Source organism: Lissotriton helveticus, chromosome 2_1, assembly GCF_964261635.1.
Source record: "Lissotriton helveticus chromosome 2_1, aLisHel1.1, whole genome shotgun sequence".
Taxonomy (NCBI): domain Eukaryota; kingdom Metazoa; phylum Chordata; class Amphibia; order Caudata; family Salamandridae; genus Lissotriton; species Lissotriton helveticus.
The window spans coordinates 1001010128-1001027780 of NC_136059.1; the positions used below are offsets into that span (position 1 = coordinate 1001010128).

The window sequence follows — 17653 nt, forward strand, 5'->3', positions numbered from 1 at the left end:
TAATTACAGGGTAGCTCTGCCTTCAACTAGGCGCTTCATGACAACAGCTGGCAGCCCGAGCATACCGGGGCAATCCCTCCTCGGTGAGCCCTATACTCACTTCCCCCACCTAAATCTCAGCCTCACTGCGCCGTCACGGTCTCCAACCATCTGCACCGCCCGCCCCCACTCTAGGTTCCACCGCATCCTTATCACTCCCCAACCGGCTAATATATTGCTCCAAATCGCTTGCCGTTTTTTATAAATACGCTGACTATGAAATACTTGTGGTTTTAAATATGCCGACCTTGAAATGCATGCTTGCAATTTTCAATTGTCCATGTTTCACCGCGCCGACTCATCTCTTCACCTCTCACTGCGCCGGATAACGTCACATGTGGCTTTCATCCTTTGCCAATTACGAAATGGAATTATAGTACTGCTAGCATTGTGCTACCTCCAGGTACCCCGCAATCACTTTCTAACCGGTCGAGTCATTATTGTTGCACTCATCAGATAACTACCTTACTGCAGCCTTGTTGAACTAAGTAGCCACTTGATCAGCCCTCCCGGGCTCCTGATCTCCAACTGGATACTTCCTACCGCCCTGCACATACTGTCACAACTCAACCAGGTTCACTTGTCACTACACCACCAAATCACTTCTTCACAATTGCAAAGTATTCTATTCTCACTTTCATTACTTATTGTATATATGCTTTTCCCTCCTCTTTCTTCCAACTTTTAGGCATTAGAGGTTTAATACACTAAGGCATGTACTAAATGTCCTGATGATGGTCCCCATACCCAAGTAGTGGGACCGAAACGCCGTTGACTTGTTGTGCACCTTATACAAAGCCTGATTTATATGTTCTGTATATGTAAATGGTGCTTGCTATATATTTCTGTACATTGGAATGATTACAGAAACCGCTGCTTTTGCCTTTTAAGCCCTGTCTTGTCTCTTGTTAAACCTTCTGTATTGATCCGATTGTGTCTGGGTACAGGCTTGTGCCCCACACTGTTGATTGTTGAAGGTATTCTGCTGTATATTTGATTTTCAATTGAGTAAATAATTGAAGACCTCTGTCCGGCTGGACATGTCGCTCCTAATATAGAATCGATTCCGTCTATATTTATTGTTTCTCACATATTTTGTATGCATGGGACCGTTGTTGCTTTAATAAGAAAGCTAAGGAGCATATTTGCTGCCAATCCCAAAAATCTGTCCAGTGCGCAATGCCAAGTGATCAAAAACGTAAGTCATCCATGATACAAATGTGTCATAGGTCACAGAGCAAATGACATCATATATGTCCACGGGTAGGCAGGCAAGGAGAGAAGCAAAGCAGTGAAATGAAAAACTTGATGATTGCCTGATGGTCAGGTCACATCAGAGGGAAAGAGGAGGCAAATTAATCAGACCTGAAGGAGCAAAAGCAGACAAAAATATGGTTGGCACTATCTGAGAAGCCATAAGATTAGAATCAGGGGCAAGAGGTTACAGTAACAGAATAAGATGACTTTGCTAGAGCTGGACAAAATGAGACCACTTTGGTAGAACAGTGGGAAACAAAATCGCTACTTCTACCATTTCAAGCATTCATTCATACTTCATCAATGTTCGTCAAAATCGAGAATGGCTAGGTTTGTCAATACTTGTTTTGTAAATGTGTTTATGTAGAGAATTGCGTGTTTGGGATTTGCATCTGATGGAGGAGAGTTTTGCAAAATAAAATCTGCTTGGATCAAACTTCTCATTCAGTGGATTGTCAACAAAGATGTGTGAAAAATTGGTCTTGATGGAGTGTGGAGGAAGTAATTAATGTTATTAATGGAATTTCCTTGCCGACGGGAAAACATTTTCTTGTGGACAATCGTGATGAAAAAATTTGCAACAATTCTACTGAGTGCCATGTGAAAGCTGCGGAAGAGATTGTCGAAGTTTCCTCTGCTGAAGGACGATGACGATGTTTTTCTAAAGACAAAGGAACTGTTGAGAGTCAGGTTCACTGGAAGTGGAGCAATCAGATACCCCCTAGCCTAGACCAATTGGTTTCATAGATTTTTGAGTTTTGATACATGGGGGGCTGGATCTTTAGTGAATTAGGGTATACCTATTAGTGTTAGAATTTATAGTTAGACTAAGCAAGGCAGGCTTGAAAAGAGAGAATTTGTCTTTGTGAAAGGAGAGAGCCATCTTGCTGTTTTCTTACTTAACTGGCTGGCTTATGTTCTGCTGATCCTATCTCTTTAACTGTGCTCCTCATACCGTCGAGATGGTGCCCCAGCCTACTCTTCTGGCCAGAAGGTAGCTTTCCTAACTTTTAGCATTTCGTGCTATAGTTATTTCTAGGTTAGTATGCTGATCTGAAATTGATTGATCATATTTGCAAATGCTCTTTTGTCCCTTTACCTTTCCACTCACTCATGGCTTGTTGGGAGATGTTATTATGAATTACTGTATTGTTATTTCTCTTGTGTGATTGTCTATGATTCAAGCTGTATTGTACATGATGAGCATTCACATTACTTAAATTTAGATAAAAGCAAGTTGATGAGTAACCAGATTCTGTCATTATTAATGTCATTTTGGTTATAGAGTATGAGATTATTTTCTTTATTTAGGTCCTTATAAGGTTAGAATTCCTCCTATTCTTTGCCAATTCCTTTCTACTCTTAAAGGTTCTTCGGAGAGTGAGGACCACATGAAGATTATGAAAATTGGTAACATATTTTATATGACGCAGCGGAAGGGACTGGTGCGGGTTGAAATTGGTTCCTGATGGTAAAATTTGGCAAAGATTACTTTCCTCTGTATCACATATTAGTATTTATGGAGCAACTAACAGGAAGCTAGAGGGGTGAGGAGCAAAGTCAAATTTTATGAAATATCTACAAAATATACAAACCACACATGTATAATGCAAATGCTCGTAATATCCGGCATAATTAAACTGAATGTTCTATGGCCTGTTTTCCATGTTCAAATCAGTTATGTTTTTCTTGTAGGCCATATGATAACAAGAATTACTCTGCAAACACAAAAGCATATGTTTTCAAAACTCTACTTTATTATAAGCATATGTAAGGCTTCATGCCAATGTCTAACAACTCTTGAGGTTTGTAAATGAATGGATTCTTCAAAGATCTGCTGAGTTCATAGGAGTTCCCTTTGGTTCGAAAGTGCGGTACGTTTAGGAATTCTTCACTGGTACTTTGATTGTGACAGTTTTCACTTCTGTATACTCATGAAGGCCATATTCTCCCCTGCGAGGAAGATAGAAGAAAGCATAAAGACCTGTTAATATTTGCATTTATTAAGGTGTGCTCAAATTAATTTAACAAAAGATATATGATGAAAAATGGCTCTGGTTTATTATTTACACAAATCTGAAATATAATAGGGATAAAGTCCCCTTTGCCATACATGATAGGGATATTGCAACTGAGTCTTCCATAACCATGTAGAGGAACAAGGCAGAAGGCCGAGTTCTTTTATATGGTTATGGAACTCTGAGGTGACTTGCAATATCCTTATCATGTACGCCAGGGGGTACTTTATCCCATATAATATTGGTCACATCATCACCTTTCCCACAAACACTTACAACCTTGGTGTGCAACTTCTTCCTATTAAAGTCTTATGAAAAAGTGAGTATGTTTGCAAACATGAAGAATAAAAGTAAAGCCTCAAGTGCAAAATTAAAAACATCTAAAATCTGTTAGATATTTGTAGCTAACAGATATTAGAAACTGTTCAATACAAGTTAGTTAAAAAAAAAAAAAGCTGCAGTAGCTTGGAAAATGTAGTAACATGCAGAAAGATTCTAGCTTTTGTTGATCTAAGGAGTGCAAATAATAAACATATTCTCATTGCTTGTCATTGTAATCCATCAAAGCGGAGCAGAAGAAAGATAAGCAAAGGTCTGCTTGTTAGTTTAAACTGCTGCTTTAATTATGCTCCATGACCCGACCTGACTTTCACCTCAGCTGCTGGGTCTGGTATAAGGCATTATCTTTTCTTTATAATCTGTGTCTTGGTGTGTAACAAGTCACCTATACAGGGATTACAGAACCCCATGTATTAAAAAACACTTGAGTAGAATGGAAAGACATTGAAAGTGATAGTTTTAAAAGGTACAAATCAAAATTCTGTGTAAACAAATCTTCGCACCTTTAAACTTAGTACCTAACAAAATTGCAAATGAAGAACAGATTGCAAGTCCTCACTGTTTTGTCACTGTGCCCAAGAGAAAGTAGAACACCGGGCACAGAGAGAAATGTTACAAAATGACCTAAAACGTTATTTCAATGTATTTACTATTATAAAAGCATATGAGTGCAGGGCATACCTGCACAGCAGTCTGGAATTGAAAAAACATTTACTCCAGGAACCCATAAATTGAGGGTTATGGTGTGGCAAAAGAAAGGGGGTGGAGTCACGAGGGACGGAACTTGAAAAGCAGAGTCAGACCATTAACTTATATATTTTTTTTAACTCTGCTGCAAAGAAATTGACAATAAGAGTGTATGTGACAGTAAATCTGTTATAGCTTACTTAATTGATCAGCTAGCCTGCACTTTAAAATATCCTACTGGTTTAAGGCACCTGCTGCTGCGATCGTTGTGTGCCCAGCAATTTTGAGGAGACTGAAATAGTAAGAGAGCTCTAATGGTTAACACAGTTCTTGAAGAGTTCAGTGTTTTTTCCACTCACAGTTTTGATTCATAAAGTAGCATAGAGGTTTAATGTGCTTGCTGCAAAGCGCATTGTGTAACATGTAAATCAAAAATGTGATATTCATGTAGATAGGTAAGTGGGCCAATGCTTTGGACACAGATCAGTTTCTTAGTTCCAGTTCAAAAATTGCAATTCTTCTAACCTAGCACAATGATCCATTTACAGTCATTAAGGAGCTACAAGCAGACTGTAAGTCATGGGTATAGATATCTACTGGTTTCCGTCTCAATCCATTGCTGCTGTAAGATTGTAAAGAAGTATTCATTTGGGAAGTAATGCAGTCCTTTTAGTACAGACAACCTCAATCACTGTGCTAAGCTCTATATCCTGATATTGTATTTCTCCCGACCATTCACTCTTAATATATAATGTTTATAAGTATGGACGATATGTGATTTTACACCATATAACTCTCATTGTGTTACGTTACTTTTCTTGGATATTCATTTACACATTTGTATGATTTATTATCTCTGTGTATGATGTAAAGCTCTCTGACACCCTACAGTGGAATAAGTAGCACTATAAAATAAGTAATCATACAACTTGGCGCCTTTTAAATCATTATTTGTGTAATGACTCACAGATACATTTTGCATTCATACACTGCATGCCATGCACATCTCTTACATAAGGGGTTGAACAAAGTCAAAAAGCTGTCTCCAAGTCATAGTTTCTCTTAAATACTTGTGAAGTGATAAGCTGTGTGCCTTTGTTTTCTTGGCATCTCAGTTTTAGGCTCCCTTTGGCTCACAGCCAAGAGAATAGTTGGACAAAAGAAGGGCTGATGAATCCTTAAATCAGGCCTTTGTTTTAGCGCCAGTGGGAAAGTACAAATCAAAAAGCCTCCATCACAGCCTACAGGTTGCTTCTCTGAACAGAATGCTGACAACATGCAGGTGCTGCTGAATTATGTCTCGCTGTCCATCAATGACACCAGGACAAATTCAGCATGTTTCCCTGGGGATCCGGTCCAGAAATAGCTGCTTTAACCCGGTTTAAGTGGGTCCCCTTACTTCCCACCACTGCTACAAGGTGTCAAAAAAGCAACTACACAACTCTTAATGAATTACCTGCTTTCCATCAAAGAATTGTAATTTTTTTTAAAACTGGTCAATGTAGGTCACACTCCCCTGCAACAAGTTTGGATCATACTGTATCTAGGGAATGCAGTATCTCACTATAAATTTAGAGGCAACAGTTATTATTATCATCAGAAATTTGATTTGTAATACAACGTGCTAATAACTAACTGCTTTTGAGATATCGATTAAAAATAAACCTAAATTTGTTGTTATGTGGAAATATTAAGAGAAATTGTATTAGGAATAGGGGAGAATCCCCACCAAATTAGCAAACTGGTGTCTTCTTAGGTAAAAGTAGAAATTTATAAGCTTACAGCTCAAGCGTCAGGTCTACTTTAAGGGCAGCATCTAACATTTCCAAGCAGTTCCAAATTACAGGAAAGTTAAGAAACCCAAATAATAAAAGTTCAAAACAATTTAGCAAATTTAAGAAAATGCATGTATTAAAGCAAAAAAATTGTCATATTCGTATACGTGATATGAATAATTAAAGTTAAAATATAAAAATGAACACAAAACAGCAATGCGTCAATTTAAGTCTATAGGCACAGGCACATGGAACTCCATTGAGTATTGAAATAGCACCTTTCTCAAGTAAATGTAAATGTATACTTGTAAAGCGCACTGTTACTCCATCTCAGAGTGTCCTGGCGCTGTATACCGCTGGGGAACCGTCCTGGCTTTCCTTGTGAGATGGTCTCTCCTGGGCACCCCCAAGGTGAAGTCAGGCATCCCCAGCTATGATGGGGCCGTTGTGGAGATTAAGCAAGCTATTGCCCAGAGTTGCAGAGTGGGACCCACGGTTAGTTTAGGCACCTAGGCGAGAATTATCGAGTCTGCGGACATTTACCCAAGACCCTGCCGTGACGGTAATTGAACCCTGGTCCCGGGCCGACCTCTGCTGCAGGGTCTGCAGCTCTAACCAGTGAGCCACACTTCTCCACAAGTAACCTTGAATCCTCACACTCCAGTACTCCGGAAGGCAAATTGGGTATTCAAGTTCTTCCTCCTGGTTACACCCTAAGCTCCCAAAGGGAAAGGGACGATTTCTAGCTCCAAGAGATAGCAATACTCAAGCAATGATTGGTGGAGAGCCAAATTATATCCCTGATAGGTTTCTACACTAGACACTATTCCAGTTTTATTGATACCTCCCCGCCCCCACATTCAGAGTAAAAGTACTCAAGAAGGCGCTATTCTGCTGGGTATTTCGAATTGGCAAGACCACATTGCTACTTTTTAGAGCTCTGAGGTCACTCAGAGTGACTATCCTATTACAATGTGTATACTACTCTACCTGGCCTTGGTAATCTAACGTAAGCTAGTTCTGGGCCCAGGTCACAGCCTGGTGGGAAAGGAGTTAGCTTAGGTGGGAACAGGCCACCAACAACAGACCATGCTTCAAAGTAGATTCCTGTTTACTATGAACATGCTAAACTGAGAGGTCTTAAAAGCACATTGTGTAACATGTAAATCAAAAATGTAATATTCATGTTTATAGGTAAGTGGGCTAATGCTTTGGACTCTGTGGTTTAATCAAGATTGTTCCAAAACCTTAGGAGCATTAAGGGCAGCACTTAAATCACAGCCAAGAATTAGGGTGGAGGTACACGCTTAAAATGTCTATACAAGAGGGTCCTTAAAGAGAGAAAGCAGTCCCTCAAGGATGAAATCTGGGATGAGTTAGCGTTGGCCAGTGACATTAACAATTTAGTACCATTTTGGAATATTTTGGAATATTTTAAATCATTTCTTTCTGGCTTTGGATTCATTATCTAGTATTACTCTGGTTGTTTCAGAGGTTCACTAGTTTGAATAGATGATAGCAAGGGTCTGTTAACAAATACCCTTTGCTTACAAGGGGCTAATCTTCTCTGCCTTTCGTTTACCATCCCAGAAGTTTCTGACGTCATCAGTCGTTTGTCTTGCCATAATGTCCCTGGCCCAGGTGAAGTTCTAGATGATCTTTTTAAAGGAGACACAGCCATATGGGCACCCTTGCTGACAAATACTGTGAACATTGTGGTTGTTTCTGGTTCTCTGTCCTCTTTGTCCCAATCCATCATAGTTTCAGTATTTAAGAAAGGTGACCGGGGGGGGACCCAAAATGTTATAGGCCAATCTCACTTATTGACACCATAGTGAAGGTTTTGGGTCAGGTTGTTTTAAAAAGGTTGATGGAATAGGCCTATGAAAAGGAAATCATCTATAACTGCCAGTACGGGTTTGGGCCAATACCTGCATTTGCATCTTTTGATCCAAAAATACACGGTGGCCAAAAAGGGGACCCTCTCTCTGGGTTTGATCGGCGAACCAATCAAAGCTGTGGTTCATATTATTGTCCCTGGGGGTTGAGTCAGCATTGGTATCCCTTAGGGTGGACCTTCATAGGGATATGTCCGCATCTGCTAGATTTACAAACAAGGGCACCTGTACAAAGAGCTTACCTATCACCAGAGTTGTGAGACAGGGATGTATTTTGGACCTATTCCTGTTTACCATCTATAATAATGGGCTGGAGGCCACACTTAGGGAAGTACAAGAAGACCCTCCCAGGGTGGGACCGTAAGCACTACCAGTTCTCCTATATGCGTAGGATACTGTACTTATGTCAAGGGCAGCACTAAGTCTCCACCGTCTTTTAACATCTTATTTGAACTTTGTGGAGGGTCTGGATTTGTACGTAAACACCTCAAAATCATTTACGAATTAAGGAGTCATTTTTGTCACAAAGCTGTAATTGCATAGGTGTTTTTTTAAACTAATAGGGCATCCTTTTTGGTGACAAATCCTCATTGGGTCCTTCCTCTCAGTTAAAGAAGCTATCTCTTAGTAGATTGTGCGGACATGGGCTTTAGTTCCAGGGTAGGCAGGAAACCAGTTACAGCACTGATTCACATGCGTAAACCCAAGTGTGTCTCCACGATTAGTTGTGACTGTGACCTTTGGGGGAATCGGGATTGTTACTTAATACAGTTGGAGGAAAATAAGTTTCAAAGGCGGCTTCGGGGTGTTTTGCCTAGATCTCCTACATTCGCTGTGCATAAGGAAGTGGGTATCAGTTACATCGCAGACCTTAAATAATCTCAGGCCTTTATTAGGTTGGATCTCAATCTGGCTTGAAAGTGAACCCATATGAATAGATTGATTATCCAGGACTGCATTTCCCCAGATAATCATACAGTTATAACATGGCTAAGCTATATTAAGTCTGCATTTTCAGCTTTGGACATCCCAGACAATTTTTTCACATCCTGCGGACATCAATAAAGATGACTATCAGTGGGTTTAAACATAATTTCGTAATTCATCTATCAGCCACCAGAGAAGATATTGAGCATTGTAAATCATCCAACTGTGCTCATTGTTTGATTACAACAGTAAGCTCTATGGAACCATAATTGACCTGGGTGAACAATATTTATCATCATCAGCTTTTGTCCAGGTTCTGGTTGAAAGTTTTGTTCCCACTGGTAAGCTTCCCTAGAGGTTGGGCCACATAAGGCCATTTAGATCTCTGTGAGTGCAATAGTATTTCAGGGCAGTTCATGCTGCAACTTATCATGTTTTGTAGTATTTGTACTCTGCCAAGGAAAAAGTATTTGGTTCCGTTTTTGACAGAGGCCTAGCTTGTTCAAGTGAGGCCTGCTATGCCCTTTCTTGCCATATTGGGAGATGTTTGAGATGTGTTAGTATGAGCCATTTTTTTTCATCGATTTACAGATGTAGCATAGAGGTTTAATGTGCTTGCTGCAAAGCGCATTGTGTAACATGTAAATCAAAAATGTGATATTCATGTAGATAGGTAAGTGGGCCAATGCTTTGGACACAGATCAGTTTCTTAGTTCCAGTTCAAAAATTGCAATTCTTCTAACCTAGCACAATGATCCATTTACAGTCATTAAGGAGCTACAAGCAGACTGTAAGTCATGGGTATAGATATCTACTGGTTTCCGTCTCAATCCATTGCTGCTGTAAGATTGTAAAGAAGTATTCATTTGGGAAGTAATGCAGTCCTTTTAGTACAGACAACCTCAATCACTGTGCTAAGCTCTATATCCTGATATTGTATTTCTCCCGACCATTCACTCTTAATATATAATGTTTATAAGTATGGACGATATGTGATTTTACACCATATAACTCTCATTGTGTTACGTTACTTTTCTTGGATATTCATTTACACATTTGTATGATTTATTATCTCTGTGTATGATGTAAAGCTCTCTGACACCCTACAGTGGAATAAGTAGCACTATAAAATAAGTAATCATACAACTTGGCGCCTTTTAAATCATTATTTGTGTAATGACTCACAGATACATTTTGCATTCATACACTGCATGCCATGCACATCTCTTACATAAGGGGTTGAACAAAGTCAAAAAGCTGTCTCCAAGTCATAGTTTCTCTTAAATACTTGTGAAGTGATAAGCTGTGTGCCTTTGTTTTCTTGGCATCTCAGTTTTAGGCTCCCTTTGGCTCACAGCCAAGAGAATAGTTGGACAAAAGAAGGGCTGATAAATCCTTAAATCAGGCCTTTGTTTTAGCGCCAGTGGGAAAGTACAAATCAAAAAGCCTCCATCACAGCCTACAGGTTGCTTCTCTGAACAGAATGCTGACAACATGCAGGTGCTGCTGAATTATGTCTCGCTGTCCATCAATGACACCAGGACAAATTCAGCATGTTTCCCTGGGGATCCGGTCCAGAAATAGCTGCTTTAACCCGGTTTAAGTGGGTCCCCTTACTTCCCACCACTGCTACAAGGTGTCAAAAAAGCAACTACACAACTCTTAATGAATTACCTGCTTTCCATCAAAGAATTGTAAAAATTTTTAAAACTGGTCAATGTAGGTCACACTCCCCTGCAACAAGTTTGGATCATACTGTATCTAGGGAATGCAGTATCTCACTATAAATTTAGAGGCAACAGTTATTATTATCATCAGAAATTTGATTTGTAATACAACGTGCTGATAACTAACTGCTTTTGAGATATTGATTAAAAATAAACCTAAATTTGTTGTTATGTGGAAATATTGAGAGAAATTGTATTAGGAATAGGGGAGAATCCCCACCAAATTAGCAAACTGGTGTCTTCTTAGGTAAAAGTAGAAATGTATAAGCTTACAGCTCAAGCGTCAGGTCTACTTTAAGGGCAGCATCTAACATTTCCAAGCAGTTCCAAATTACAGGAAAGTTAAGAAACCCAAATAATAAAAGTTCAAAACAATTTAGCAAATTTAAGAAAATGCATGTATTAAAGCAAAAAAATTGTCATATTCGTATACGTGATATGAATGTTTCAAGTTAAAATATAAAAATGAACACAAAACAGCAATGCGTCAATTTAAGTCTATAGGCACAGGCACATGGAACTCCATTGAGTATTGAAATAGCACCTTTCTCAAGTAAATGTAAATGTATACTTGTAAAGCGCACTGTTACTCCATCTCGGAGTGACCTGGCACTGTATACTGCTGGGGAACCCGTCCTGGCTTTCCTTGTGAGATGGTCCCTCCTGGGCATCCCCAAGGTGAAGCCAGGCATCCCCGGCGCTGATGGGGCCGTTGTGGAGATTAAGCAAGCTATTGCCCAGAGTTGCAGAGTGGGACCCACGGTTAGTTTAGGCACCTAGGCGAGAATTATCGAGTCGGCAGACATTGACCCAAGACCCTGCCGTGACGGGAATTGAACCCTGGTCCCGGGCCGACCTCTGCTTCAGGGTCTGCCGCTCTAACCAGTGAGCCACACTTCTCTACAAGTAACCTTGAATCCTCACACTCCAGTACTCCGGAAGGCAAATTGGGTATTCAAGTTCTTCCTCCTGGTTACACCCTAAGCTCCCAAAGGGAAAGGGACGATTTCTAGCTCCAAGAGATAGCAATACTCAAGCAATGATTGGTGGAGAGCCAAATTATATCCCTGATAGGTTTCTACACTAGACACTATTCCAGTTTTACTGATACCTCCCCGCCCCCACATTCAGAGTAAAAGTACTCAAGAAGGCTAGCTATTCTGCTGGGTATTTGGAATTGGCAAAACCACATTGCTACTTTTTAGAGCTCTGAGGTCACTCAGAGTGACTATCCTATTACAATGTGTATACTACTCTACCTGGCCTTGGTAATCTAACGTAAGCTAGTTCTGGGCCCAGGTCACAGCCTGGTGGGAAAGGAGTTAGCTTAGGTGGGAACAGGCCACCAACAACAGACCATGCTTCAAAGTAGATTCCTGTTTACTATGAACATGCTAAACTGAGAGGTCTTAAAAGCACATTGTGTAACATGTAAATCAAAAATGTGATATTTATGTATATAGGTAAGTGGGCTAATGCTTTGGACTCTGTGGTTTAATCAAGATTGTTCCAAAACCTTAGGAGCATTAAGGGCAGCACTTAAATCACAGCCAAGAATTAGGGTGGAGGTACACGCTTACAATTTCTATACAAGAGGGTCCTTAAAGAGAGAAAGCAGTCCCTCAAGGATGAAATCTGGGATGAGTTAGCGTCGGCCAGTGACATTAACAATTTAGTACCATTTTGGAATATTTTGGAATATTTTAAATCATTTCTTTCTGGCTTTGGATTCATTATCTAGTATGACTCTGGTTATTTCAGAGGTTCACTAGTTTGAATAGATGATAGCAAGGGTCTGTTAACAAATACCCTTTGCTTACAAGGGGCTAATCTTCTCTGCCTTTCGTTTACCATCCCAGAAGTTTCTGACGTCATCAGTCGTTTGTCTTGCCATAATGTCCCTGGCCCAGGTGAAGTTCTAGATGATCTTTTTAAAGGAGACACAGCCATATGGGCACCCTTGCTGACAAATACTGTGAACATTGTGGTTGTTTCTGGTTCTCTGTCCTCTTTGTCCCAATCCATCATAGTTTCAGTATTTAAGAAAGGTGACCGGGGGGGACCCAAAATGTTATAGGCCAATCTCACTTATTGACACCATAGTGAAGGTTTTGGGTCAGGTTGTTTTAAAAAGGTTGATGGAATAGGCCTATGAAAAGGAAATCATCTATAACTGCCAGTACGGGTTTGGGCCAATGCCTGCATTTGCATCTTTTGATCCAAAAATACACGGTGGCCAAAAAGGGGACCCTCTCTCTGGGTTTGATCGGCGAACCAATCAAAGCTGTGGTTCATATTATTGTCCTTGGGGGTTGAGTCAGCATTGGTATCCCTTAGGGTGGACCTTCATAGGGATATGTCCGCATCTGCTAGATTTACAAACAAGGGCACCTGTACAAAGAGCTTACCTATCACCAGAGTTGTGAGACAGGGATGTATTTTGGACCTATTCCTGTTTACCATCTATAATAATGGGCTGGAGGCCACACTTAGGGAAGTACAAGAAGACCCTCCCAGGGTGGGACCGTAAGCACTACCAGTTCTCCTATATGCGTAGGATACTGTACTTATGTCAAGGGCAGCACTAAGTCTCCACCGTCTTTTAACATCTTATTTGAACTTTGTGGAAGGTCTGGATTTGTACGTAAACACCTCAAAATCATTTACGAATTAAGGAGTCATTTTTGTCACAAAGCTGTAATTGCCTAGGTGTTTTTTGAAACTAATAGGGCATCCTTTTTGGTGACAAATCCTCATTGGGTCCTTCCTTTCAGTTAAAGAAGCTATCTCTTAGTAGATTGTGCGGACATAGGCTTTAGTTCCAGGGTAGGCAGGAAACCAGTTACAGCACTGATTCACATGCGTAAACCCAAGTGTGTCTCCACGATTAGTTGTGACTGTGACCTTTGGGGGAATCGGGATTGTTACTTAATACAGTTGGAGGAAAATAAGTTTCAAAGGCGGCTTCGGGGTGTTTTGCCTAGATCTCCTACATTCGCCGTGCATAAGGAAGTGGGTATCAGTTACATCGCAGACCTTAAATAATCTCAGGCCTTTATTAGGTTGGATCTCAATCTGGCTTGAAAGTGAACCCATATGAATAGATTGATTATCCAGGACTGCATTTCCCCAGATAATCATACAGTTATAACATGGCTAAGCTATATTAAGTCTGCATTTTCAGCTTTGGACATCCCAGACAATTTTTTCACATCCTGCGGACATCAATAAAGATGACTATCAGTGGGTTTAAACATAATTTCCTAATTCATCTATCAGCCACCAGAGAAGATATTGAGCATTGTAAATCATCCAACTGTGCTCATTGTTTGATTACAACAGTAAGCTCTATGGAACCATAATTGACCTGGGTGAACAATATTTATCATCATCAGCTTTTGTCCAGGTTCTGGTTGAAAGTTTTGTTCCCACTGGTAAGCTTCCCTAGAGGTTGGGCCACATAAGGCCATTTAGATCTCTGTGAGTGCAATAGTATTTCAGGGCAGTTCATGCTGCAACTTATCATGTTTTGTAGTATTTGTACTCTGCCAAGGAAAAAGTATTTGGTTCCGTTTTTGACAGAGGCCTAGCTTATTCAAGTGAGGCCTGCTATGCCCTTTCTTGCCATATTGGGAGATGTTTGAGATGTGTTAGTATGAGCCATTTTTTTTCATCTATTTACAGATGTAGCATAGAGGTTTAATGTGCTTGCTGCAAAGCGCATTGTGTAACATGTAAATCAAAAATGTGATATTCATGTAGATAGGTAAGTGGGCCAATGCTTTGGACACAGATCAGTTTCTTAGTTCCAGTTCAAAAATTGCAATTCTTCTAACCTAGCACAATGATCCATTTACAGTCATTAAGGAGCTACAAGCAGACTGTAAGTCATGGGTATAGATATCTACTGGTTTCCGTCTCAATCCATTGCTACTGTAAGATTGTAAAGAAGTATTCATTTGGGAAGTAATGCAGTCCTTTTAGTACAGACAACCTCAATCACTGTGCTAAGCTCTATATCCTGATATTGTATTTCTCCCGACCATTCACTCTTAATATATAATGTTTATAAGTATAGACGATATGTGATTTCTACACCATATAACTCTCATTGTGTTACGTTACTTTTCTTGGATATTCATTTACACATTTGTATGATTTATTATCTCTGTGTATGATGTAAAGCTCTCTGACACCCTACAGTGGAATAAGTAGCACTATAAAATAAGTAATCATACAACTTGGCGCCTTTTAAATCATTATTTGTGTAATGACTCACAGATACATTTTGCATTCATACACTGCATGCCATGCACATCTCTTACATAAGGGGTTGAACAAAGTCAAAAAGCTGTCTCCAAGTCATAGTTTCTCTTAAATACTTGTGAAGTGATAAGCTGTGTGCCTTTGTTTTCTTGGCATCTCAGTTTTAGGCTCCCTTTGGCTCACAGCCAAGAGAATAGTTGGACAAAAGAAGGGCTGATAAATCCTTAAATCAGGCCTTTGTTTTAGCGCCAGTGGGAAAGTACAAATCAAAAAGCCTCCATCACAGCCTACAGGTTGCTTCTCTGAACAGAATGCTGACAACATGCAAGTGCTGCTGAATTATGTCTCGCTGTCCATCAATGACACCAGGACAAATTCAGCATGTTTCCCTGGGGATCCGGTCCAGAAATAGCTGCTTTAACCCGGTTCAAGTGGGTCCCCTTACTTCCCACCACTGCTACAAGGTGTCAAAAAAGCAACTACACAACTCTTAATGAATTACCTGCTTTCCATCAAAGAATTGTAAAAAATTTTAAAACTGGTCAATGTAGGTCACACTCCCCTGCAACAAGTATGGATCATACTGTATCTAGGGAATGCAGTATCTCACTATAAATTTAGAGGCAACAGTTATTATTATCATCAGAAATTTGATTTGTAATACAACGTGCTGATAACTAACTGCTTTTGAGATATTGATTAAAAATAAACCTAAATTTGTTGTTATGTGGAAATATTAAGAGAAATTGTATTAGGAATAGGGGAGAATCCCCACCAAATTAGCAAACTGGTGTCTTCTTAGGTAAAAGTAGAAATTTATAAGCTTACAGCTCAAGCGTCAGGTCTACTTTAAGGGCAGCATCTAACATTTCCAAGCAGTTCCAAATTACAGGAAAGTTAAGAAACCCAAATAATAAAAGTTCAAAACAATTTAGCAAATTTAAGAAAATGCATGTATTAAAGCAAAAAAATTGTCATATTCGTATACGTGATATGAATGTTTCAAGTTAAAATATAAAAATGAACACAAAACAGCAATGCGTCAATTTAAGTCTATAGGCACAGGCACATGGAACTCCATTGAGTATTGAAATAGCACCTTTCTCAAGTAAATGTAAATGTATACTTGTAAAGCGCACTGTTACTCCATCTCGGAGTGACCTGGCACTGTATACCGCTGGGGAACCCGTCCTGGCTTTCCTTGTGAGATGGTCCCTCCTGGGCACCCCAAGGTGAAGCCAGGCATCCCCGGCGCTGATGGGGCCGTTGTGGAGATTAAGCAAGCTATTGCCCAGAGTTGCAGAGTGGGACCCACGGTTAGTTTAGGCACCTAGGCGAGAATTATCGAGTCTGAGGACATTGACCCAAGACCCTGCCGTGACGGGAATTGAACCCTGGTGCCGGGCCGACCTCTGCTTCAGGGTCTGCCGCTCTAACCAGTGAGCCACACTTCTCCACAAGTAACCTTGAATCCTCACACTCCAGTACTCCGGAAGGCAAATTGGGTATTCAAGTTCTTCCTCCTGGTTACACCTTAAGCTCCCAAAGGGAAAGGGATGATTTCTAGCTCCAAGAGATAGCAATACTCAAGCAATGAATGGTGGAGAGCCAAATTATATCCCTGATAGGTTTCTACACTAGACACTATTCCAGTTTTACTGATACCTCCCCGCCCCCACATTCAGAGTAAAAGTACTCAAGAAGGCGCTATTCTGCTGGGTATTTCGAATTGGCAAGACCACATTGCTACTTTTTAGAGCTCTGAGGTCACTCAGAGTGACTATCCTATTACAATGTGTATACTACTCTACCTGGCCTTGGTAATCTAACGTAAGCTAGTTCTGGGCCCAGGTCACAGCCTGGTGGGAAAGGAGTTAGCTTAGGTGGGAACAGGCCACCAACAACAGACCATGCTTCAAAGTAGATTCCTGTTTACTATGAACATGCTAAACTGAGAGGTCTTAAAAGCACATTGTGTAACATGTAAATCAAAAATGTGATATTCATGTATATAGGTAAGTGGGCTAATGCTTTGGACTCTGTGGTTTAATCAAGATTGTTCCAAAACCTTAGGAGCATTAAGGGCAGCACTTAAATCACAGCCAAGAATTAGGGTGGAGGTACACGCTTAAAATTTCTATACAAGAGGGTCCTTAAAGAGAGAAAGCAGTCCCTCAAGGATGAAATCTGGGATGAGTTAGCGTCGGCCAGTGACATTAACAATTTAGTACCATTTTGGAATATTTTGGAATATTTTAAATCATTTCTTTCTGGCTTTGGATTCATTATCTAGTATGACTCTGGTTATTTCAGAGGTTCACTAGTTTGAATAGATGATAGCAAGGGTCTGTTAACAAATACCCTTTGCTTACAAGGGGCTAATCTTCTCTGCCTTTCGTTTACCATCCCAGAAGTTTCTGACGTCATCAGTCGTTTGTCTTGCCATAATGTCCCTGGCCCAGGTGAAGTTCTAGATGATCTTTTTAAAGGAGACACAGCCATATGGGCACCCTTGCTGACAAATACTGTGAACATGTTTTGAAGTCCCTGGCTGCGTTCCTGGAGTCTAACCATCTGCTCCATGAGATGCAGGCAGGGTTCCGTGCCCACCATAGCACCGAGTTAGTCATGCTCTCGGTGCTGGACGACCTTAGAGGGTTGGCTGACCGAAAGAAACCAAGCGCCCTGATACTTTTAGACCTATCAGCGGCGTTTGATAC

General features: G+C 40.3%; 1 protein-coding gene across 1 annotated transcript in view; it reads right to left on the bottom strand.

The window, feature by feature from the left end:
- Positions 1-3031: 3031 nt before the first annotated feature.
- ALDH1A1 (aldehyde dehydrogenase 1 family member A1) overlaps positions 3032-17653 on the bottom strand; it is a 240161-nt gene continuing 225539 nt past the window's right edge. The window contains exon 13 of the mRNA XM_078675766.1: positions 3032-3249. Coding sequence (XP_078531892.1) covers positions 3177-3249 — 73 coding nt within the window. The 3' untranslated portion in view covers positions 3032-3176. The remainder of the gene's footprint in view (positions 3250-17653) is intronic.